The sequence below is a fragment of the Heloderma suspectum genome, chromosome 1 (genome assembly GCF_057233095.1).
Source record: "Heloderma suspectum isolate Gila_16-S chromosome 1, 16-S_ref, whole genome shotgun sequence".
Lineage (NCBI taxonomy): Eukaryota > Metazoa > Chordata > Lepidosauria > Squamata > Helodermatidae > Heloderma > Heloderma suspectum.
The window spans coordinates 183,356,095-183,381,582 of record NC_139458.1 but is presented as its reverse complement, the minus strand read 5'-3'; the positions used below and the strand labels follow the sequence as shown (position 1 = coordinate 183,381,582).

General features: G+C 41.0%; 1 protein-coding gene and 1 long non-coding RNA gene across 3 annotated transcripts in view; one reads left to right on the top strand and one right to left on the bottom strand.

The window, feature by feature from the left end:
- LOC146358476 (sodium channel protein type 1 subunit alpha) overlaps positions 1-25,488 on the top strand; it is a 70,391-nt gene that overhangs the window by 35,359 nt on the left and 9,544 nt on the right. For both annotated transcript variants that reach the window (XM_084811912.1, XM_084811907.1), the window contains exons 15-22: positions 748-1,104; positions 2,601-3,083; positions 4,799-4,916; positions 5,138-5,292; positions 6,798-6,971; positions 8,780-8,902; positions 20,530-20,811; positions 25,179-25,232. In XM_084811912.1, the coding sequence (XP_084668038.1) occupies positions 748-1,104; positions 2,601-3,083; positions 4,799-4,916; positions 5,138-5,292; positions 6,798-6,971; positions 8,780-8,902; positions 20,530-20,811; positions 25,179-25,232 (1,746 nt within the window). The remainder of the gene's footprint in view (positions 1-747; positions 1,105-2,600; positions 3,084-4,798; positions 4,917-5,137; positions 5,293-6,797; positions 6,972-8,779; positions 8,903-20,529; positions 20,812-25,178; positions 25,233-25,488) is intronic.
- LOC146358475 (uncharacterized) overlaps positions 2,753-25,488 on the bottom strand; it is a 41,850-nt gene continuing 19,114 nt past the window's right edge. The window contains exons 5-8 of the long non-coding RNA XR_014784614.1: positions 10,019-10,097; positions 8,620-8,728; positions 5,098-5,289; positions 2,753-3,524 (exon numbers count right to left, since the gene is read on the bottom strand). This is a non-coding gene — a long non-coding RNA (uncharacterized LOC146358475). The remainder of the gene's footprint in view (positions 3,525-5,097; positions 5,290-8,619; positions 8,729-10,018; positions 10,098-25,488) is intronic.

Genomic DNA, 25,488 nt, shown 5'->3' with positions numbered 1-25,488 from the left:
TCTAAGTGTTGTATCCAAGAGTGTCCTCCCACTGATGGAAGGCTGTTTGATCCAGTGGAAGTTTCTATAAGCAGAGTGGGGATAGAGGTGATTTCCATCAATTTCCCCTCCCCACGCACTCCTAAAGATCTGTTTCAGAAGGCTGAAGAATCCTTCAGAACAATGTGGGAAGTGGTGGAGAGGGCTGTAAGGGGAGGAAGAATTGGTGAAAATCTCACCCACCCACCCATCCCAGTGACGAAAGCCTTTGCTGGATCCAAGAACCTTTCTGCCAGCAGCAGGACATCGCTGAATACAACTCCAAGTATCTTACCTTTAAAAAAAAACAAAAAACTTCTGTAGAGATATTTTGAATGGAAAGCTTGAAATATAGAGAGCACAACCCAGTAAAAGTCAGCTGTGACTAAATTCTGTTGAAACAAATAAAATAGTATGTGTTTACTGAATACATACTGGTTTCAATGAGACTTACTACTACAAAGAGCATGCATTGCAGCTTTATACTGCAGTTCTAAGGAGGTTTGACTCTATAAGTGCAGCCTTAATAGTATAATTCTAAGGAGTTACATAAGGCCTATTTCTAGATACTGATGACGAGGATTACAAGTGTTAGTTGTGATTAACTGAAGCACCACTGATTTCAGTGGAACTTTCCTGCACCTAACTTTTGCTGGAGTGGGCCCATGAACTTTTCATTAACTTGTCTTCATCCTTACAGATACCCTTTGTCACTTCTTTGTGTTTCAGTTGCGAGTTTTCAAATTGGCGAAATCCTGGCCAACATTAAATATGCTGATCAAAATTATTGGCAACTCCGTGGGTGCTTTGGGAAATCTGACCTTGGTCCTGGCCATCATTGTCTTCATTTTTGCTGTGGTTGGTATGCAGCTGTTTGGTAAAAGCTACAAGGAATGTGTGTGCAAGATTGCAAAAGACTGTGAACTTCCACGCTGGCACATGAATGACTTTTTCCACTCTTTCCTGATCGTGTTCCGAGTACTTTGTGGAGAATGGATAGAAACCATGTGGGACTGTATGGAGGTTGCTGGACAAACAATGTGCCTTACTGTCTTCATGATGGTCATGGTAATTGGAAATTTAGTGGTATGTAACCTTAAAAAAATTAAATATTTACTCTAGATCAAAATGAGGCTGCGTCTAGCAAGAAACAGTCTGTGCTCCTTCATCAAAGCTCTTAAACACATGCTTTTCAAGGCCTGTTAAATGCTTTTTTTCATATAAGTATAAGACATTGTGCTCAGTGTTGAATATTCATTCTACCGCTAGAAGTATTGGTAAGCAAAAACATATTCACCAGCCCACAAAAAATATGTTATCCCTTGTATATGTCTGTGCATCACAATACAGCTTGAGTGTTGCATCTGGAAATTACTTAGGGATGTACGAATCCTGTACCTTGCTCCGCTGAGGGGCATCCGCGGTGGGGGGGAGGCGCTCCGTCCCTCCCCCTGGAATCCTGCCTGGCCGGCTCCGCTCCACAGCCAAGCCGCGGAGCCACCAGCCCTGCAGGGAGGCAAATGGCGGCTGTCGTAGCTGCCACCATTTGCGTCCCTGTATTGAGCCGTGATAGGCTACGTAAATACTTATGTAGCCTATCACGGCCTCCGCAAGGACGCAAATGGTGTCCCTACGTTAGCCGTGATAGGCTACATAAGTATTTATGTAGCCTATCATGGCTTGAAGAGGAGGAAGCGAATGGCGGCCGCAGGACGGCCGCCATTCGCAAAGCAGTGTGGATGGGAGCAGGTAAGTGCTCCGTTTCGCGCACCTTTCATGGGGTGGGGGCGGCAGGGACTTCGTCCCACGCACCTTTCGTGGGGGGGGGGCTTCGTTCCACAACGGATTTCGGGGGGCTGAATGCACTGGCATTTGGCCTCACCGAGATCCGTCGTGGAATTCTCTGACATCCCTAAAATTACTGAGCCAAACAAACTGGTTACTCACAGTGGGCAAATGGCTAACTGCAAGGCTGAAAGCTATTAATACCAAGCTTCATGTCTGAATAACACTAACACCAGTAGGAGCAAAACCAACATTGCACACACGCACACACACACACACATTACCTCAATGCTGCTTCAAGGTGCATAAATCAGAAGGAGTTGCTTAAGATCAAATCAGATCAAGGCTTCTAGGGGATGTAATGGGACTGTGCAAGGCACTCACCTTGCAAGGTATGGAAGAAATTATTTCAGCAACAACAATTCCTTTCACTGTGTAGGATTTTGTGCCAATGTAAAACCTACCATGATCTAGAATAGGAATGTGCAACACCGAGCACAGGAATTGCCAGGAGGTACCCCAGGGCCATATCAGGCACTGCAGACAGGAGGCTAAAGAGAAGAAGACCAGGGACTGGATTTGCTAGCAGAGTACTATTGCCAGGATGTGTGTGCGTCCTGCCAGCCCTTACTCACCTTCTGAGTGGTGTATAACTTCACCATTCATGGATTCCTCCTGTGTTTACAAGGCTAGGGTTATGTACTGGGCTGTAGGTCTGTAATATATCTCAGATACGTTATTCTAGTGCATAGTGTCTACTGAGCAAAAATTAGGATCTTTTTCCCTCCTCACCTTAGGTACTGAATCTGTTTTTGGCCTTGCTACTGAGCTCATTTAGTGCAGACAACCTTGCTGCCACAGATGATGACAACGAAATGAACAATCTCCAGATTTCTATAGCAAGAATAGATAAAGGAATAGACTATGTGAAAAGAAAAATCCGTGAATTCATCCAGAAATCCTTTATTAAAAGGCAAAAAGCATTAGATGAAATCAAACCGCTCGAAGAGCTGAACAACAAGCACAGCTGCATTTCTAACCATACCATTGAAATTTGCAAAGATCTGGATTATTTTAAGGATGGAAATGGAACCGGCACAAGTGGCATAGGCACAGGTAGCAGCGTAGGAAAATATATTGTTGATGAAAGTGATTACATGTCATTCATAAACAATCCGAGCCTGACCGTGACTGTGCCAATTGCTGTTGGAGAATCAGATTTTGAAAATTTAAACACTGAAGAATTTAGCAGTGAATCAGATTTGGAAGAAAGCAAAGAGGTAAGCTTTTACATGCTATTTATCTACTTGATTTAGAGAGTGATCCTATGCTATTTCCGACAGCGGAATTGTGGTGGGAGGATGGAAGAAAAATTCCCTCCTATTGCTGGAACTGGAAGGGAAACATGTAGATGTGCTACGTCAATGTTTTATGGGGATGGGGGCATGTTTGGGAGCTGGGAGGGTTTAGGATCCCTCAGATCCTCAGCCACTCCCTCCCTGCCCACCCCTCTGAAATGCCCATCCCCCTGAAATGCCCATCCCCCCCGAAGTTGGAGTTCCGACCTCATAGAGGGAGCCACTGTGAAAACCGCCATGGGGTTTGAGTGGAGGGGGGCTCCGACTTCGGAAAAAAACCCTCTGAAGTCAGGGCTCTGTCTGTGGCATCAACGTGAGTTTTCTGAAGAATCCTATAACTCCTGGGAACCAAGGATTCATCTCCTAGAAAAAGGTAATAATTGTGATACACTTCTGTGTTGTTTTCAGGCATTAAGCAATGTAAGATACTTACATACAAAGAGATTAGAGGATTAGGGTGCAATCCTACACATATTTAGACAGAAAACATCCTACAACTCCAACCATTCCCCACCCAGCACTCCTGGCTGGAGAATGCTGGGAGTTTTAGCACTTTTTTCTGTCTAAACCTGCGTAGGATTCCCCCTTTAGGATACCAAAATTTATCCAATGTAACAGAAAGAATCTAAAATTGAATTTGTCATCTACTTCACTGTTATTGCTACTATAAATTCAATCTTGTCTTCTTCAGTCCTACATTTTTCTATCACATATTTTATGCCATTTTCCAGTTAAATGGGTTTTGCAATGATGACATTATCACATCTTCATACCTAGGAAAATGCAGTGTTTGAAATTTTAGCATACAGATTTCAGCAGCAATTAGATTCATATATATGGTTCATTCATAAAGCATCAAGGGAGAGAATAGCAAAGTTACATGTCATACATGTATGTTTATACTGTCAGCATTATCATTTAATATACTATTCAATTAACAAAAAACCTTTTGGTTTAACGTGTTGTGTTAAGAGTTTTTCATCTTCACCCTAGCTCCAAATGCTGGGAAATTACAGCTTTTAAGGGCCACATTATTTAGGAAATACGGATATGGTATGGTATCCTGTGCTGCAGCTAGTTCCAGCTTCACCACTACCTTGAAGCGGGGTGGGGTGGGGTGGGGTGGGCGGAGCTGCCAGTGGCAGACCTAAGTTCCATATCTGTCTGCTCCCTGGAATAGACACTTGGACTCTATGCAACTGAAATTATGCAACTGAAGCTACCATCCCATGTTACAAGTACCCAACTGGCAACCAATACTATCTACACAGAATTATAGAGTTGTAAGGAACCTTGAAGATCATCTAGTCTATAAAAACTACAACCACGTTACAGTAGTAATAGGGCAAAGTACATACTAGACCTTCCCCCTGAACTGGCACAACAAACAGTTTCCCATTCTACAAATGGAGAAATCAGCCTGTAAAGTTTAATGCCAGTAAAGTCTATGAGAAAGAAAACAGGTAATACCTGTCAAACTGCTGGAGGTAACTCATCAAACTTTAATAAATAAGCCATTTCCTACCCTTGCTATCTCAAAGCAAAGGTACAACTAACTATTGCTGTTTTCTGTACCAATGGTGTTTCTTTCTTCCCAGCTTAAATTCATTAACTATAACAAACATTTTCTTTAACAGAAGCTAACTACATCTAGCTCATCTGAAGGAAGCACAGTTGATATTGGACTTCCTGCAGAAGAGCAACCTGAAGCTGAACCTGAGGAAGCACTTGAACCTGAAGCTTGTTTTACAGAAGGTCAGGGAAGACAATATTAAACATCTGATAAGTTTGCTAGGCTTCTGTTTAGTTTTATTACTAAAAGAAAAGAACTCTAAAGAAATGTAAACCAACTTCTAGGTGTAGATAACATCTTGTGGAAAGATGATAATTTGCTTATTCAGACATTACTGTGAAAAATGTGAAGCAAAATTATTACCTTTTTCTCTTCTGTCTTCTCAAAATGTAATACGTTTTAGGTTGTATGCAAAGGTTCAAGTGCTGTCAAGTGAGCGTAGAAGACGGGAGAGGAAAACAGTGGTGGAATCTTAGAAAAACTTGTTTCCGAATAGTTGAACACAACTGGTTTGAAACCTTCATTGTCTTTATGATTCTTCTTAGCAGTGGTGCTCTGGTAAGTGAAAACAGGAAATGCATTTTTTAAAAAACTGGTTTTTAGAAATGGTTTTAAAACGTGGTTTTAAAAAATACATTTTTTGCATTGTAAGTGCAAAACATCTCATTTGCACTTTAAAAACAATGGCCAAAATTATGGAAACTTTGAAATGTAAATTAGAGACTGGGAAAACTTCTGAATGCATTCCAATCATCTCTAGTGTCCATGAGATACCTTATACAAAGTGAGCATTTCATTTTTTTTTACTTGGACGTGCAGTTGTTCACTGATATTAGAGCCACTGACAGGGCAAGAGAAGAACAGTACCGTGAGCTACCTAACAGCTAATATAGGAGAGATAGGAAATCAGTTGTATCATTTAGACTCGCTTCAGCCCACACATTTATTTGTGTACAGTATTAGCCTCTGCTGGCTGTGTTTCTTTTTATAAAGTCTGGCGGGGGCATGGGGGCAACTGCTGTGACTCAGGATTGGATCCAGTTGGCAACTCTCCACTCTTGGAATGCAGTTTGATCAGTGGACCTTTCTGCCAGCAGGTCAGGGAGGGAGGTGACACTATTCCAAAGGGTCCCTCAATCCCCGGGAGCAGATTTTGGGGGGAACTGGGGCTGCTGAAGGAAAGGGGAATCCCTGAAAATTGCCTCCCCATTCCACTGATGGGAGCCTTAACTGGATCAAAGACACTGTCAACCATTACAAAAACATTGAGGAGGTTGTGTTTAACAGATGATATATCAGTATTATGAGCATTCCAGTCGGGGGGTGTATTGCCCCGGCTGTGGGCTTTGACCTCTTAATTTAGAGGTGCCAAGATAGTGATAAATCAGGTCCAGGTTTATTTACAAGGAGTACTTTATTGAATAACTGACAGCACACAGGCATACCCAGTGGTTGGATCAGACAGCTTCTCTGAACCCAGAGCCATGGGGTAACATGGGTTTTATAGCATACATGTTAGCAATGAGGCAGCATGATGGCAGCAAGCGCCCCCTAGCGTTCATTCCCAGCATAGACTAACAGCACTTGGTTCTCAGCACAGCCACCTGCAGTTTTAAGACAAAAAAACTTTGCTTCCCAGGCACATCTTGATAAAGCACTCTACTCATTAATATGGAATGCGCTTGAGACCACTGCTATCAGCCCTTTGACTCCTCCTGGTAAATCAAGAGGCCTGTTAGGGAAAACAGCCTGCCAACTGACCAAAATCAGAGAGCACCTAAGCGCCTCTAAAACTACTAATAGCTTGCTTCAGGCCTGGGGCCTTACAGGGGGAGAAAACAGTACCATGCTTCTTCCTTGTATGAGGAAATAACCTGTGTAAAAGAAATAAAGATAATGGATGGAATGTGTGTCATTTTCCTGTATAGTAGAGCTGGAACATCTTCTCTAAAAGGTGTGATTTTAAAGGAGCTTCCGTAAAAATAGAAGGAAACTGAAATGCAGGGCTTTCTACCTCTTCTTCTACTTTAATTAAAAAAATAACTATTGGGAACAATTTACAGGCATTTGAAGACATATACATTGAACAGAGGAAAACTATCAAGACCATGCTGGAATATGCTGACAAGGTCTTCACATATATCTTCATTCTTGAGATGCTTCTGAAGTGGGTAGCATATGGATATCAAACGTACTTCACTAATGCCTGGTGTTGGCTGGATTTCCTGATTGTTGATGTATGTACCCTATTGTCTAAGTATTTCTACATCCAAGTGGGACCTGCAACAAAATCTTGCGGTGGAGTGCTGCTGTTTAGGGTTCCAGCCAGCCATTCACTCTTCAAGGGTACCCCATTACACCCCCCTCCCCAGCCCATTTTCTCTCTTCAAGAGTCAGTCAGCATGGTCACTGGCCAGTTTTGGGGTCCCCCACCCTCAGGTTTTCTCCCCTAAAGATGTTTGTACTTCTGCAAACTTATCACCCAAGCAGGCTGATACCTAATGGTGCTGTTTTGGCTTCGTAAAGGTTCACAGTTGAAAAATGAGGTCACTATTAGAGATGTACGAAAGTCTTACCTGGATCCGCTCCAGGGCATCCACAGTGGGAGGGAGGCGCTCCGTCCCTCCCCCTGGAATCCTCCCTGGCCGGCTCCGCAGAGCCACCGGCCGGGGCCAGCTGCAGCCAGAGTTCCGGCCACGGCCGGGCTGCTGCAGCCGCAAATGGCGGCCGTCGCAGTGGCCGCTACGCCATTTGTATCCCTGCTCTTTGCTGTGATAGGCTACATAAATGCTTACATAGCCTATCATGGCTGACTGCAAGGACGCAAATGGCAGCTGCTATGACCAGCCAGAGCCGCCGCTGCATCCGCCACCAGGTAAGATCCGTCCCAGGGGGGATTTCGCGGGGTGGCGGGGGGGGAGAGGCCATTCCGTCATGGATTCCAGGGGGGCAGATTCTAAAGAATCCGGCCTCACTGGAGTCTGTGGCAGAATTCTCTGTCATCCCTAATCACTGTTAGTATATAGGGTTTCTTTTATTAGGCCCTCTTCTTAAACTGTCAGTAAATATTTTTTTTTCTTTTTAAGGCTTATTTTGTTGTTCGTTTTGATCAACAACAACATATGACGTGTGCTATAATCTCCTTTTAAAGGCTGATTCCACTATATTATCAAGCACTCAGTCAATTATCAGAAAAATAGGTCCCACTTCATGGACACATTCCCATTAAAGTTACGTGGATAGCTAGTTTCCATATAACTTTTCCATACAGAAAGGCTCAAAAAATGATTCCATGACTGCCAAATATTGCCTTGGAAGTAAGTAAAATATTGTGGTAAAATGTTACAATGTATACTTTATTAGCACTATATTAACAAGATTCCCAATTAGAGATCTACTGATGTAGATTCTATAGCAACACTTGGTGCTGACAAATTCCATCAGCTATTACAAATACAAATCACAGCATTTGGAATGCCCTGTTGCCTAAGGGCATTTTAATGATATTTAAACAAGATAGTCAGTTAAGAGATTGTGTGTGTGTGTGCACGTGTACGTACATGCGTGTGTATCCATATGTATCCATAAATATTTACGATTTATAAAAAGGTATCTTAAGCCCTATGTGATGTGGATAATTCTCTCCAGGCTTTTAACTGCAGATAAAATTTGCCTGGTTTTAAAAATAAAATCATGTTGTGTGCTGCTAACCCACCATCTTATATTCTGATGATCCTGCAATATGGTGAAGGTGTGTTTTTTTTACTGAGTTTTTACAATATTGAAGGGTTTTGACCATACATAGAGAGGCTCAGCTGTGCTAAGCTTCCTTACACATGCCCAAATGAATTGTAGAAGCCATTTTGGCCACTGTGATCTACTCACCAAGCTTTCATGAGCGGAGCTGATGTATTAAGGAGTACTTGATGACCTTTGGATTCCTGTGATTCCTCCAGAGTAAACATTCTTGAAAATATGAAGTCTTCCTAGAAGTCTTTAAACATAATGTAATGCAAAGGGGTGATTTTGTTTTTGTTTTTCACAGGTATCTTTGGTTAGCTTAACAGCAAATGCACTGGGTTATTCAGAACTTGGTGCCATTAAGTCCCTTAGGACACTGAGAGCTTTGAGACCTTTAAGAGCCTTGTCAAGATTTGAAGGGATGAGGGTAAGATGAAATGAGAGAAAAGCTGCTCATAAATAAAATGCATGCCTAAATATAAGGAATGTTCCATGCATGTCATATAAGGAATGATAAATCCATGCAGAAATGCTGCCCTTTCATTCTGTTGCATATTTATCAATAATAGATACGCAAAAGGCTTCATTAGCTAACCTTAAGCCCTTATTCAATACCACATATTAGCTTATGCATTTATATTACTTTACTTTCTGGCCAATTTGAGGAGTTTGTCATAAACGTATTTTAGCAGATTTGCTGATTGTGATTTTAAAGGTGAGTAGATTTTGTGTAATTTGCTCCCGTGAACAAATTAAGTTTTTTACTTCACAAACCTGGTTTATGCCACACAACTGTTTAAAAGCATATCTGCTCTCATAAATTCAGATCTATGTGTTCTTACTAGTATTTAACTTAATGGGAAAACTGTGCTCCCACCAAAATTAATGATTACACAGGCTTCAGTTTAGGTTTTCATCCAGTAGGTCAGATTTAATTAGAGTCTTGTCTCCAAATAGGAGCATGTCTCAATTTTTTCCACTGAACTACTAAAGTGGCATAGAAGGACAATTTAGAACTCATACTATGTAGACAGTTCAATAACTTTTAACTCGTTAATCTCATTAATTGGACTAAACCTGTTTAAATGGCCAATTAATCAGATAATTCAATTGAATCTTTTTTCACAATAGCTAATAATTTCCAATAGAGTTAAATAATTCCAGCAAATCCCCAGTATTATTTATATAAATCATCCAGTATTCTAAATTTGCTTTCTGGAGCAAGTCAAGGTCACTTCTTAATCTCTGAAAAGTTCCTTACACACTATATCTCTGATTTCTTCTCTTCACTAAAGTTAATGGGTGAATTTGTAAACTCCAAAGACTTCAGTTGAAAACATTAATTTACCTTTGTATACAACCTGATCCAAGCTGCATGATGTTCACAAACCTGTTATTTTTAGAGAATGCTTTTTTGCCACTTCATGGAAACATAAGAGGAAACAGCTTTTAAATAATGATAAAAGGAAACCTTTCTAGTGAGATGGACAGCTGATAACATGCTGTCTATAGTTCTTAGATGTAAACTCACACCAGTACCTACCATGAAATGAAATTCAGATTATTGGAGCTCAGTTCCTCAAATTGTATCCATCAGGTTGCATAACTTTTCTTCAAAATTTCTAAGAAGAAATATTGTAAATTGAAACTGACTCGATACATGAATTTCAGGTGCATCTAACCACCCCTTAATTTCAACAAATCCCTTTAAACAAGAAATTCATGAATTGAGAAGTCAGCAGTGGAATAGGGTAAGAGCTGGTAAATTCCTGTAGTGTTCACGAACATTCATTCAGTTTTCAACTGACTGTTTAGTTTATTCATGTTCATACTTCTTTTTATTTACTATTCATGAACATTCTTGCAAATATGTTTTTGTTGGCACAAATGTTTGGGGAACTGTTATCCTTTGTACTCCTTCCTAAATAACCTTCAAGAACGGCAATGATGCTAAATGTTCATGTAATATGAGTACCAAGAATATGGCAATCTGAAAAATTATTTCAATACACATCTGGTTCATAAGAAAAGAAATATGATTATACTTGGTTTCATCTTTCCATTCACAATTTCCGTTGCAACTTTTCTGGTTAATGGTATTCAGAAGGAACCAAGGAGTTATGTGTACACAATGGTATCAGTTATTCGCCATTTCTTATGCATTTTCCTGCTCTTAAAAAGGTTTATCTCATTGAGTTAAGGAGTAAAAGAAATAAGCCCTGACTCTGGTGGTCCAATAACATAAAGTCAATAATAAACAGATTAGCCCATGAATAAAGTGCGCAAACACCTTACACAGTAAAAAAAATGTTTGTCCAAAACATTTGGCCAAAATTTAGAAAGAGTATGCATTCACAGAAATCAGTGTCTGTTAATGAATGATTCGTGAACAGCAAAAGAACTCACATAAAACATTGCAAGATATATCTGACCAGCTCTCAACGGAGTCACTGATGTGCTATGAAAGCTGTCTTATTTCAGCAACTTCATTCTGAGGGAAACGATAAAGGCAGGATGAGGTTGGTGGCAGACAAATATCTCTTTGCACATCATTACTACCTCTTTGCTTTCTTCAAGGGGAGCAGTGGTTCAGTGACATATGCTCCATATAAATGGGGTTCAGCTATTGCCAGCGCAGCAACAGACTGTGCCCATTAGGATGCTTCATGAAGTTTGTTATGTGATAACATATTTATGTATTAGTCATTGGTGGTTTTCCATGAGGTCTTTATCCTGGGGACCCCAGGCAGGGACCCCCAAAACTCCTCCATTGGGACCTTTTGGGCACTTCACTCCCATTATGTATCAGCATTTTGTTCTAACATGCAGTGTACAGAGACTGGTGCTGAATCAGGGCTTTGTGAGCTCTGATTCTGTGGTAGCCTAATAGCCAAATAGGGCAGGAGGCCATTTTAGACCTAAGGTTGGCAGGCAGTAGTTAGTTGCCCACCTTGATTTTATTCTTACAAGCTGTGGCAAATTGCAGCTTTTGAGTTCAGGAGATGTCAAATTAATCTGAAGATAGTTCAGCGATGAAAACTATTAAGCAATTAAGAAGTAGCAGAAGGCACTGGAAACTAATACCCTCATAAACAAGACCATTAATTATATTGAAAACGTTTGTTGTCAGATTCTGAGTTGGCAATAATATGTACTGTTCAAACTTAAATGAAAATTAGTCTTTGTGCTATAAGACATATTTGGTTTCATTTAATTAATTGCTGGAATGTACCATACAAAATTTTAAAGAACCTTTTCAATCTCTTTCCATGCCATTAAAGCCTAGATTTTGATCTGTTGGTTCCCAAGTATCAAGCTTCAGTTTTCACACATTTGCTTACTTATATTTAAATGTGGAACTTCAAATTAATTTCGTATGAGTTCTCTGTTCAAAAACTGGTAAAATTATTTGTACGCAGAAGACAAACCCAAGACCTAAGGACAATGTAAGTCTGTGAAATATAACTCAACTCTTTTAGCAGTCAAATAATAGCCCATTATGGACAAGGGAAAATTTCACCAAAGCAGAAGAAATTCACATCTGTTGTGTCATTCTGAGAACTGTTTTAATACATTTAAAAGTAAATTTAAACAATTGTTACTCCACATAGGTGCTGGAAGGCAAAGTAAATAACCACTTTCATTTGAATTAAATCTGCTACAGATGGAGAGCTATATTCTAATCTTGGAACATGTAGATATATTCTTATAACTACTTGCAAAAAGAGATTTGAATATACCCATTGCTTCATATTTATCATTTTTAATACTTCCTGTAACGTAATGCTCTTGCAGTAGTTCAGAATATGTATGTTATTGTAAATGCAGAAAAATCAATATCCATTGCTTTGCTAAATTTAGAGGATTGGTTTCTGTAGCAATAAAGCATGTCTTTATGTGTAAACTCACTGGAAGAGAGCATGTTATGCCGTGCTTGATATATTTCTCTTAGAGCAGAAAAGCAAAAAGGGAGTTTTTAAGAATTAATCCACCTTGAAGTTTTAGTTTTGCATGTCTTATGCACATTTCTGGCTGATTGCTTTAAAGTTTATCATATTTCAAATTTCCAGTCCAGTTTCTGAGGTAGCAACATTAAGAAGTGATATCCTGAAAATTATTCTATACAATTCAACATATATATTTTAAATGCCTCTTATATTGATCCATTAACAACTCATTTTACAATTGACAATATCATAAAATTATTTTAAATGTTTATAGGTCCAGTTATTAAATTCTCTGTGTATAGCTAATTTATTTGTTGTGAGTGACATGGACCACTAATTCCTCCCTTCAGCCCTTTTGCAGTTACTTTTCACAGCATGATTGTTTCATACTGCTTTCACCCCTTAATCGTTTCATGCTATAGCAGGGGCATAATGACAAGAAAGGGAAGAAACATATTTGAATATTAAAATCAATGGGAGCCAAAGGTGCCCTTGCACATATGGAAACCATCTTCAGGTCATGGAAGGGCTGTTTCATACCACACATTAGAGTGCTGTGCAAGAAGAGTGAAACTAGGCGGCAACACTATCCACACTTACCTGGGAGTAAGTCCCATTGAACTCCATGAGGTTTTCTTCTGAGTAAATATGCATAGGATTGTGCATCTTTACTCAGAAGTACATCCTTCTGTGCTCATTGGGACTCATGTCCAGGTAAGGATTCATAGGATTGTACTCCAATTTCAGTTACGTTCTTCCCTTTGCATAAGACCTTACCAAGCAGAAGCATGAGAACTTCTAATTTTGTTGTTGTTCAGTCGTTCAGTCATGTCCGACTCTTCGTGACCCCATGGACCATAGCACGCCAGGCCTTCCTGTCCTGCGCTCTCTCCCGGAGTGCGCTCAAGTCCATATTCATTGCATCGGTGATGCTATCTAGTCATCTCATCCTCTGCCGTCTCCTTCTCCTTTTGCCTTCAATCTTTCCCAGCATTACGATCTTTTCCAGGGAGTTTTCTCTTCGCATTAGGTGGCCAAAATATTTGAGCTTCAGCTTCAGTATCTGTCCTTCCAATGAGCAGTCAGGGTTGATTTCCTTTAGTATGGACTGGTTTGACCTTCTTGCAGTCCAGGGGACTCGTAAGAGTCTTCTCCAGCACCACAGTTCGAAAGCATCAATTCTTCAGCGCTCAGCCTTCCTTATAGTCCAGCTCTCACAGCCATACGTTGCTACTGGGAAAACCATAGCTTTGATTATACAAACCTTTGTCGGCAAGGTGATGTCTCTGCTTCTTACTATGCTGTCTAGGTTTGCTATAGCTTTCCTCCCAAGGAGCAAGCGTCTTTTAATTTCATGGCTACAGTCACCGTCTGCGGTGATCTTGGAGCCCAAGAAAATTAACTCTGTCACTGCTTCCATTTCTTCCCCTTCTATATGCCAGGAAGTGACGGGGCCAGATGCCATGATCTGAGTTTTTTTAATGTTGAGTTTCAAACCAGCTTTTGCACTCTCCACTTTCTATAGACCTACCAATTATTGTACTGTTTGAACTCTTGTGCAAGCTTTTGCAGAAGAGCAGTAGTGGTTGTTTTCCTAATGCTCACTGTCATTTGGATCCAATCCAATGTTACTATAAAAACACTGCTGTATCCACTGTTTTAGTAAAAAAAAAAAAAAAAACTTTGGGAAAATGAAATATCTGCTTTCTTTCAGGCAAATTTTCTCAGGAACTTAGTCTATGCAAAAAGTATTTTCAAAAGTATGAATGACCTGCACTGAAATTTTAGACACATGTTGGATGCAAACATACTTAGAACAGACTCACTGAAATCAGTGGGACTCAATGATTAATGTCTACTCTAAGTATGGATCTACTCTTAAGTCTAGATCCAAGCCAAATAACTTTTTTCAGTCAGTAAGTCTGCAATCCTAGACACACTTACTAGGGGGTAAACCTCATTGAGCTCAGTGAGACTTACTTTTGAGTAAACCTGTTTACTCATGCCAGTTATCCCCTCCACATTCCAGTACAATTTTCTTAAGCCATTGCTTGGTTTCACCATGATGTAGGTTGCCATGCCACCTCACTCCATTCCACACATATAGGTTTCCTGTCCCCACCCCCATCAATGAGCATTCCATGTCCACTGAGCATGCTCAGGCCTCACTGACCTATTGGGGGGGTGCCACTTTTGTGGGGTACTCCTACAAATCTTGGGTTTCCTAAAGCCTGATACCCCCTCCCCCCTATTGGGGGGGTGCCACTTTTGGGGGGTACTTCTACAAATCTTGGGTTTCCTAAAGCCTGATACCCCCTCCCCCCTATTGGGGGGGTGCCACTTTTGGGGGGTACTTCTACAAATCTTGGGTTTCCTAAAGCCTGATACTCCCTCCCCTTGTGCATGGATGGTGCCATTTTAGCAACATATGGATCTACATGTGGAGAAGGAGTTCGCTCTGAGAATGTAGGATTCTGTTCAAACAATCATTCTGCCATTCAGCCAGGCAAATGGAAGTCACATGACCTTGCCATGTGACTTCCATTTAGGTTTAGAATAGATGAATGCAAGCCCTTATCTTAGAAGACAGAGCCTCCCTGCGAGAACACCATGCCCCACAATCTCTGACAGTCTAGGACTACGGCCAGCTGCACTACTTAAGCACTTAAAATAGAGTAGCTGGAACACAGGAGACAGAGCCTAGTATGCTGGCAATTTCCAAAATAACTGCAGATTATGCCTACAGGGAAATCAGGGTGGGAGAAGGAGACTCCGTGACTGGACAGTTTTGTGAAAGAGAGAGAACATAAAGCTGTAAAATGATTAACTGGGCTTGAAGCAAGCTAGTTTTGAAGAACTGCTATTTAACTTAATCAGGGGATGGAAGAATTTCATAGGCAGCTGTATGAGCTCTAAGGCAAGGGTGACCTTGCATTCCTGATGATTGGCCATTTGGCAGGGGCTTCTGGGAGTTGAAATCCAAAACATCTGAAGGTCTACCTTCTCCCTACCCCTGCTCCTAGGAGCCCAACCAGTCATAACCTCTGTTTATATATGTAAATAAGAACACGCTACAAAGCTCACAAACACAAGAGCAAAGGGAACGTGGAGGGCAGTGACTTGCGGAGCTCATAGGCCAGATAATATCTCTGTGTTTTTCCTACTTTTTTTTAATACTATTTCCAATATCCACCTGTACTAGACTGTCCTGTGTTACATCACATACATCTTCTCTTCATGTCTATGTTGAAAGAAAATATATATTCTGTCCAAACTAGCAGATAGAGATTTACAATCTACTTTTCTGCACAAACTAATCCCAATAAATTCCAATTCTTCCTATAGAGAAAGTGTTTCTGGCAACATTCACAATTGACAGTCTTTTAGGGCACAATCCTATGGCCACTAGACAGCAGCTAGATGGCCATAAGATTTTTCGGTTTCTCAGAACTGAGCTTGGAGTCAGCACTCCGGCTCCCCGCCCCCACCTCCTCATAAGAGGCACAGTTCATCCCCGGCTTCGTGCTCAGAAGAGCCGCATGGAGCAACCGAAAAACAGTCGTTCCTGGGGGCGGGGAGGGGAGGGGACCACAGAAGTGCCATTATGATGCTTCCTATGCACTGTTCAGCCTCCCCCACCCGTCCTGAGGTGCCCTGGTTAGACAGCCTAAATTGGCTGTCTAGCCGCAAATGTAGGGCGGCTGGAGCACAAAGGAGAAGATCCCCTCTGCGCTCCACCCACCCTGCATTGGATAGTTGGCCGCCTTCGAGGTAGGAGGCAGCTAACTATCCCCATAGGATTGGACCCCTAAAGGCGTTAAGGCTACAATCTAGGTAAGTGTATATAGGATTCCACTTTAAGGAACTTTTCATGCATGCGTATCCTCAACCAAAATCCTTCACACCTGATACCAGTCCCATACATGGCGCAATCTACATGGCCGATTTAGTGCAGAGCGACAACACATCAGCATCGTTTGCAACAGATGACATTGTCGCCAATCTGCACCAGTCTCGCAGCTTCCCTCTGGAAAAGGTGCATTTTCGGAAAGTCCTTTTCGTGTGTGTGTTTTCCTTAAATGTGGCTCCCATGCGGTTCCGCTGCAGTGTGTCCCATTCCCCTACATTAAATACTGGGTGTGCCTATTTTTGTGACCTGGCAGTGACCTAGTCAGGGGGTGCCCTCTCCTTTCCCCCATTTACTCTTTTTTTTCCCATTCGCAGTAGGGCTGCTTTCCCATTCACCATATTTAGCCTCTTTCCCCAATTCACAGTATCCAAGTATTGAAACAGTATTGTTTCAAGCATTCACAATAGCACAGTAGCTACTTTACCCATTCACAGTATGTAGCCTGTATTTCCCATTCAGAAAATCACAATAGCGTTGTTTCACAATAGCACAGTAGCTACTTTACCCATTCACAGTATGTAGCCTGTATTTCCCATTCAGAAAATCACAATAGTGCTGTTTCACAATAGCGCAGTAGCTGCTTTCGCCATCCACAATATGTAGCCTGTATTTCCCATTCACAATAGCAAAGTATCTTTTAATGTTTCACAGTATCCCAATGATGGATGAGAGGGGAGAGATGTGGGGTAAACTACAGGGGCTTCATTCAGCACTTCGAGCAAACTTCCCTGAGCAGGGGAGTATAGACAGGGGCGGGGAACAAGCCTCTTTCATTCACTGAGTAGCATCTACAGGGTTGACGATGTTCATTTATACTCTGCCCACCCAACCCTGAACTCTGGGGATTTCAGGTGTTGTATGACCCATGAAAACGGGGTTTTAGGTAGTGTATACACCACTTTTCTTGCTTTCTGTGCCCCTAACGGACCAAAGCAATTTCATGAAAATCAAGATATAACCAGAAAGCACTTCTCATTTTGTTTCCATGTAGATGGCACCGATGTTAAAAAGTTGTTTTCTTAATAAGCTGCCCAAGCATCATACGAAGATGTAACTTTCCACTCAGCCATCAAACCTACTTAAGTGGTACAGTTGCTATCTGGCCCATTTGAAAATTATCTGAGTCAGGCTGAACCTCACTAGATAGTTGAATATAGACAGTGGCCTTTTCTCCCCCCCACCCCCCACAAATCCACCTTACTAGTTAATATGGAAGGTTCCGGGTTTTACTCAAAAGGAAAACAGAGGCTGGAAGCAGAGGCTCTCTCTGGATTTGTAGTAGGTTCTTCAGGCCTACTATGATTGTTCCTTGAGTAGTACAATGCTGATGATAATATCTGCTGCTTCCTTCACAGTCCCCAAGACTTGCAAATGTAGTTGCTTCCTCCCCTGATGCTAACTGATTCTGGAAAGGCTACTCTGTCCTTCCTACTTCTCAGGATTGGCAACACAAAAAGAGAGTGAACCTGGGAAGGCTTTGGACCATGGAAGGTCCATGTACAATTTTTATGGTGTGCTCTCTGCATTCCCTGTACAGAAGCCAACTGGACTGGAAGTTGATTCTTACTTCAACAGTGCTGATGGCTTACTGTTCTCCACCACAGCAGAGAGTACCAAGCTTATTTAGGGACCTAGGACAGGCTGTGTGGCATACACAGTCCTATCCTCCAAGAGAGAGGAACAGCCAGGGGCTCAGGAGGGATAGCCGAGGGAGCTGGTGCTGCTGACCCTCAGCATCTTCTACCTGAGGCAGTCACCTCACCCTGTCTAGTGGTAGGGCCAGCCCTGACTGAGTAGGAAAGGATTATAAAGAGCTGGAAACTGTTCAAAAGTTCCTTCACTAAATGGTTAGAAATTTTGACTTTCGCATTCAAAGGAACTCTAATAATGAGGAGGTGAACTACAGTGTTTCCAAACAGCACCACTTCCAACATGGTGGCAGCTCAGTTCCTCCAGGCCTTTCCTTTGCCACCAAGCACCATCAGACTACAGTGTTGACATTATTCACAGATCAGGAACAGCACTGATTTGCCAAATAGTCTCTTCTTTCAAAAGTTATGATGCATTCTACTGCCTTTCAACCCCGAAATACATTCTCATGGTAGTTAACAGTCTTAATGGTCTTTTAATCTGCTAGCAAGGACTGTTTTATGAGCAGCTGCCAGTTCCTGTTTTTTCTCTCCTCAACAAACACTTTATATAGGGTAGTGGGTGGCTCTGAGAAGTATCTCTCTCTCAGCATAACCTGAGAAACAATATATTTATTAATCCAGGAAATCACTGATGGGAAATTTCTCTAGGATAGCTTAACATTCATAAAATGATTAATGTTCAAATCTGCTGATGCAGTTGCAGGCTTCTGCATGCATATCCCCACCTGGATGGAAACCATAAATGGGTCCTGCATGCGCACTTCTTCAGACTGTGCATGCAGAGCCCTTCTTAAAAAGTTAAAATCCCAACAACAGGAAAAGTGGTGGTGATGGGGATTCAGGCTTCCCTGCCAAAAATCTAATTAGTGGAATTTCATTTTCGGAAAGGGTTCCACAAATATAGTCCTGGTTGCTCTGTCTATACAATTTTGGATCAGAGCCATGCTACTTAATATAGAAAGAAGGTATATTTCTTGTTTAAATATTGATGCTCTTCCACCATCAAACAGTGCAGCAATTTTAGGTAGGACTGAAACCTTGGGTTAGATCCAAAGGAGCCCTTCTGTTCACAGAAGCAGTTCTTCCTGTAACAGAAGGGCCTTTGATCCACAGAGGTTCCCACTAAAACAGTGTGGGCAACTTGTGGCTCTCCAGATGTTGTTGGCCTGCAACTCCCATTATCCCTCACCATTGTCTATGCTGGCCAGGATATTGGTGGGAGATGCAGTCCAACAACAACTAGAGAGCCACAAGGTGTTCACCCCTGTACTAACAGAATGGGAGAAGGTGATTTCCACTGATCCTCCCTCCCTGCAGCCCCCTACCCCCCCCCCAGGGGACTGCATGGGGAATCAATTAAAATCCGCCCTTCCATTAGTCGGCACAACGTGCACCGTTCCCATGAGTAGAACTCTGCTCATTGGGTCTTAGGGTAGAATCCAGTGGGGTGCTTATGCCCTGTCGATTCCCTTTCTCAAGCAGTGGGTCTCACCGATTCCATTGCGCAAGTAGGACCCACCACTTACACAAGGGAGATTTAGTGCTTCCTAGGGGAAGCCCCAAAATGAGTGGAAACACTCATTTCTGGAAGGAGGCAGGTCAGCGCAGCTCCCTTATGCGAGCTCCACCAACCTGCCTCCTTTGGGTTGCCCCAGAAGCGCTAAATTGTTATTGCGCAAGGGTAGGGGCTGCTTGCACAACATAACTGACGGAGCAGAAGAGAATCAGCAGGGCTGTAAGCACCCCATTGGATTTTGCTGTTAGGATCCAATGTGCTTCTTGATAGTATCTCTTCCCAGCCATATTTTATTAGATAAACTTACAATGGTATTGTAGTAAAGGAGTTAGGCCAATATCTTTATTTATTCTGTGTTTAAATGTTTCTGATCCTTTAACTAACCACTTCCCTCTATTGATTTGTGAATTGTTAATTTTTTAACAACATGCTTAATTGGAAATAGATTAAACTGCCTAATAAAGACTGGAGCTTGAAATAAACTATGTGATTATTAAGATAAGCACATATTGCAAAACTGTCTGGTTTTCTTATGCAAAGAAATCAATCTTGGTAATAATAATGCATGGTTAAATGTACTCAAGATATGTACTAATTCTTGACTTGGTTCTCTTAATAACATTCTTTACATTGGTGTTCTTAGGTTTAGAGATAGTATATAATCATTTCAGTTTATATGGAATAATTTATTTCCTTTTTATATTTTCATTTTCTGCACCAGTATTTTAACATCTCTCTCTCTCTCTTTTTTTTACAGATCAGCAATCTTCATGTTACTATTATCAGGGTTTTTTTATTTTTTGCTTTTATGTAGATATTTTCATTTTCTCATCTTTGTTGTCTTGTTGAATATGTGAAACATTACATTTAAAAAATAGTGACTGTTGCAAACAAAATTATGATTAGCCGTTTTAGAACTAGCCTTAATTTAAAAAGTAGAACAATTGTGGATTGGTACAACAGAGTAATTACATTACTGCTGAAAAATTTCTTACACTGTTTTCTTTTCTTCCTGTATTTGTGTACTAGGTGGTTGTGAATGCCCTTCTAGGAGCAATTCCATCCATCATGAATGTGCTTCTTGTTTGTCTTATATTCTGGCTAATTTTCAGTATCATGGGAGTAAACATGTTTGCTGGCAAATTCTACCACTGTGTTAACACTACAACTGGTGACATGTTCACAATCGATGAAGTTAACAATAAGAGTCAGTGTGAGCAACTCATACAAGCAAACAAAACAGCCAGATGGAAAAACGTGAAAGTTAATTTTGATAATGTAGGATTTGGATATCTCTCTTTACTGCAAGTAGTAAGTGAATACTCTTTACAGGTTTCTTGTCTACTTAGTGTATACTAAAACGTTAGTTCAGGGTTTTGTATTTTGTTTTGTTTTAGTCACTTACAGTACAATCTGATGCATGTTTCCCTGGACTTAAGTCCCACTAATTTCCCTACTGATTATGAATAGGATTGAAGCCTTAGATATAAGGCTGAGTTATACCAATGCACATAAGGTGTATGCCATACCTATTTTGTCAGCTTGTAAGAGGTTGTAAAAACATATTCTACTCCAACTCTATCTTTCATTTTCAATTTGAATAGCTTCACGATCTTAACCTGAGTTATTGAGTTACATGCTGTGGTTATGAAATCAGCAGCGCTAGTAGTTACGCGACGGATTCCTAGGTGTTCTATAAAGTACTTGCAGTAGTTTATCCATAGCATCAATCATCTAATTTCTTTGATTGATAGTACCTAAGGTTTCCCCTTTCCTATCATTTATATAAATATTTCTTCAGGCAAGCATCGTACCAGTCCTGAATAACTAAACTCACAATTAACATGTTTGGGCTCCCCATTTTGTACTAAAATGGAAATATCTTATACTTTCCTGTCTACTCTATCAGTCTTTTTCTGCTTCTTTACATCCTTTTGTATGTAAAGGAAGTTCTAGAAGTTCACTGGGACAATGAAAAGAGCCAGTGTAGTATAGTGGTTAGAGTGCTGGACTGACACTCGGGAGATCTGGGTTCTAGTCCCCACTTGGCCATGAAGCTCACTGGGTGACTCTGGGCCAGTCACTGACTCTCAGCCTAACCTACCCCACAGGGTTGTTGTGAGAATAAAATGGAGAGGAGGAGGGCCATGTAACCTGCTTTGGGTTCCTTGCAAGAGGAAAAAAGGCAGAATATAAATGTAATAAATAAATAAATAAATAAATAAATAAATAGCTTTTGACATGGCTACCCCATTGGTTGGATTATGTTTTGGATACTAGGGGCATAATATGGAGAATAGCAGGTGAACCTAATTTCCATTGAAATCAATAAGACTTATGCACACAGCGAAAGACTTAAGTCCCATTGCTTTCAATGGCAGCCTGCTTAAAGGAAGGCAATTATATCCTATTGAATTCTATTAGACACAAGTAAACATAACTAGGCACAACAAGATAAATATTTTACTTCACCCAGGACCAGTGGCTAAGTAGGCTGAATAACAGTCTAATCTGAGGCTAGAGCTAAATGGATGTGACTCCTGCTCAAGGAAGTTTCTGTGGCACATGAGACAAGAGTGGAGGTAGAAGGTTCTTAGGAGAGAAAGGGTGAGATAAAATATTAGAAGGTAATCCAGCCAGACATTCTCTTGTGAAATTTGAGAGCATGTTTGCCATAAATTGGACTTGTTAAAACATGTGAGATTCTCCTTTGTGCTCAGTTTTGTTCTTCCTTTTTAACTATGCGTTTTCTGTATTGAGTTCCCCTAATCTACCAAAATCCATAGATGCCAAGTCATGTGTTTACACTCTCAATCTTTCCAAGCCTTGATGCGCTGTCCAGTAGGCAGGACCTAGTGTGGGAATTCCTATTGCTTTCTGAGCAACCAAAAAGTGTAGGAAAAGGGTGGATTCTGACTGCAAGACTAAGCTGATTGTTTTCTGACAAGCCCAGAAACAAAAAACAAACAAAAATGCCACCAGGGATCTGGCCTGTAGCCAGAAATTATTTGGTGAAGGGGCCTAAGGGGGAATACCATTGTAGAACACCAGAACCTAAATGTAGGTAATGTTCTTGGCTGGGTATCTATCCAGACAGCTAAACTCACATCCGTTCCACACTTTTGTGGAAATCAATCTTCAGTATAACTGATAACAGAACCTGAGCAGCTAAGAAATACAGAATATCAATACTTAACTGTAGAAAAAGGACAAATGGAAGGGTGAAGTCGGATGAGATAAAAGAAACAATACGGATGAGATGAAAAGACAATGCAAGGCCTGGCTTTCCAGGCTGTAACTCAGGATAGCAACAGAGAAGCAGGGCGGAGGATGGTTTATTCCTATGGAAGAATCAGTGGGTTTGAGCTGAGCTAAAAGTTTTCCCTAGGAACAACCAGTCAGTGCATAACAGACAGTAAGACCTGATTCATTACTGATAGATCTATAGAAGGAAAATTAAAGCTGGTCTAAATGCAGAGACTAGGGAACAACGTAACAAGTAATACAATGCTCAGTTGAGCTAAAGTTATTTTCAGTGCAATCCTACGCATGTCAGTTCAGAATTAAGTTCCACTTTGTTCAGTGGTAGTGCTTAGCTTACATCCAAGCAGCAGTAGGACTGTCGCCATATTGTAGGATTCTGCGTAGCCTTGCCTTAGTTGTATTTTTGGTCAAGCTACAGTGTGATGCCCAAGTCTGCTGCTAGCATGACAGAATCTTAGGAACCAACTTTTATAGAGAGAGTTGATATGCATTCTCCTGCTAATAATTTATTTTGATCAGTCCTTTGTATCTGAGATCAGATTTACAAGGGTTATTAGTCACTAGTGGCACTAAGAACACATTTTTGATCCTAAGGTTTATGGTGGGTTCAAATGACTGAATGTAGTTGGGTAGTATATAATAAGAAGCAGGGTTTGTTTCTTTGAATTTAAATGCTAGTCCCTTGAAATACGGTTCTTACTGCAGTATGCTAGATGCAGGTGTTCCTTTTTCTGTTAACACTCATGGTTTTAAGAATGTGTCTAATTTTTCTCACTGCTGTATTTGCATTAAAGAAATATGTCATCTGGACTTTCTTGGCAGTATGGATTCTTCTGCATGAGAGTTGTGTGTGGGGGGGGAGGATAACACTTAAGGCTGCAATCCTAAACCCACTTACTAGAAAGTAAGCCCGATTAAACACAGGGGGACTTACATCTGAGTAAACATGCACAGGATTGCACTGTAAGAGCATAAAAATCTGAATGAACCTGTGCATTAAGATCTTCTTCAGAGGACCTGCTCCAAGTGCCCCCACCCAATGAAGTGAGGTGGGTGCCCACCAGGAAGAGGGCCTTTTTGGTAGTGGCATCCCAGTTATAGAACATCCTTCCAAGACACGTTCTCCTGGTGCTATCTTTGTGGTGTTTTTGGCACCAGGTGAAAACTTTTTTATTCACCCAGGCCTTCTAAATAACTCAAATTCTGGGGCTTTCTGTTTTACAATCTGTGTTTTAACTTGGTTGCTGTGTGTGTGAGTGTGCTTTTCTGTTGCTGTGTTTGTGCTGTTTTGATTTTATGGTTTTATGTTTTGTTTGGCATTTAAATTATTTTTATACTTATTTACTGTAAGCCACCTATAGAACTTTATGTTACGGCGTGGGATACAAGTTAATTAATAAATAGATATGTTTATTTCTGTATTTCTAAATGTATCACCTTTCATACCTATGCTCTGTTTAATGAATATACTGAAACAGTGGACTTTAAAGATTTGTCTGCTACTGAATTATCATAAAAGTTAGGGTTGGATCCACACTAAGTTAGTTGCACTTACTTCCCACTGAAATTAATGTGACTTAAATCATGACTATATTGTCCATTTATTTCATCATGAACTACATTTAACTAACTTAGGGTGCAATCCTATGGCTGCTAGGCAGTGTCTAGACAGCCATACAATTTTTCGGTTTCTGAAAACCAAGCCCGGAGGCAGCACACTGAGCTCGGTTCCCAGAAATCTGGCTCCCCACCCCCGCCACCTCATAAGAGGTGCAGCTCATTCCCAGCTCTGCGCTTAGAAGAGCAGTTTGGAGTGGCTGAAAAGGGGGCATTCCCAGGGGAGGGGAGTGCGGAAGTGCCGTTACAACACTTCCAAGGCGCAGTCCAGCCTCTCCCCCCCACCCCACGCTCTGAAGCTCCCCGGTTAGACAGCTGAAATCAGCTGTCTAGCTGCAAATGCAGGATGGCCACAGCGTGGAGGAGGAGATCCCCTCTGCACTCCGCCCACCCTGCATTGGATAGTCAGCCACCTCCAAGTTCGGAGGCAGGCAACTATCTCCATAGGATTGTGCCCTGAGATTGCAATCCTATGCAGACTTCCCTAGGAGTAAGCCCCTCTGAAAACAATGGGTCTTGATTCTGAGTGAACTTGCTTAGCACTGTTATGCTGCAATCCTTTGTACCTGTACATGGGAATAAGTCTCATTAAATGCAGTGGGACACTTTTTAGTAAACATGCATGTCTGGATATACTGCATGTTTGGCAAAGATTTTAGCTTGAACGACTCATTAATCTATTTTATATAAAAAGTATTACTGCTGTAATGTTTTATTGTTGATAAAAACTGCAATACAAAACACTGAACACTATCAGAAGTTCAGAGTTTTATATGTTAAATATTTTCTGGATATAGGCTACGTTTAAAGGATGGATGGATATTATGTATGCAGCAGTTGACTCAAGAAAAGTAAGTGCACTGTATTCTTGGACTATTCTTGCAAAGTCACTAGAATGTAGTTTATAAAATATACTTGATATTAATGGAAATGTGAACACAACTTCCGCTCAAATTAAATAACACCCTCATTGGTTTGATAACATAAGGAATTGCAGGCATGCTGACAAATCAAAATGAAGATATAATCCTACAGAGATATATTTTACATCAGTGCTAACTTGCATGTTTTAGCAAACTATTTTGTTGCAGGTTTTGCAGTCATTTT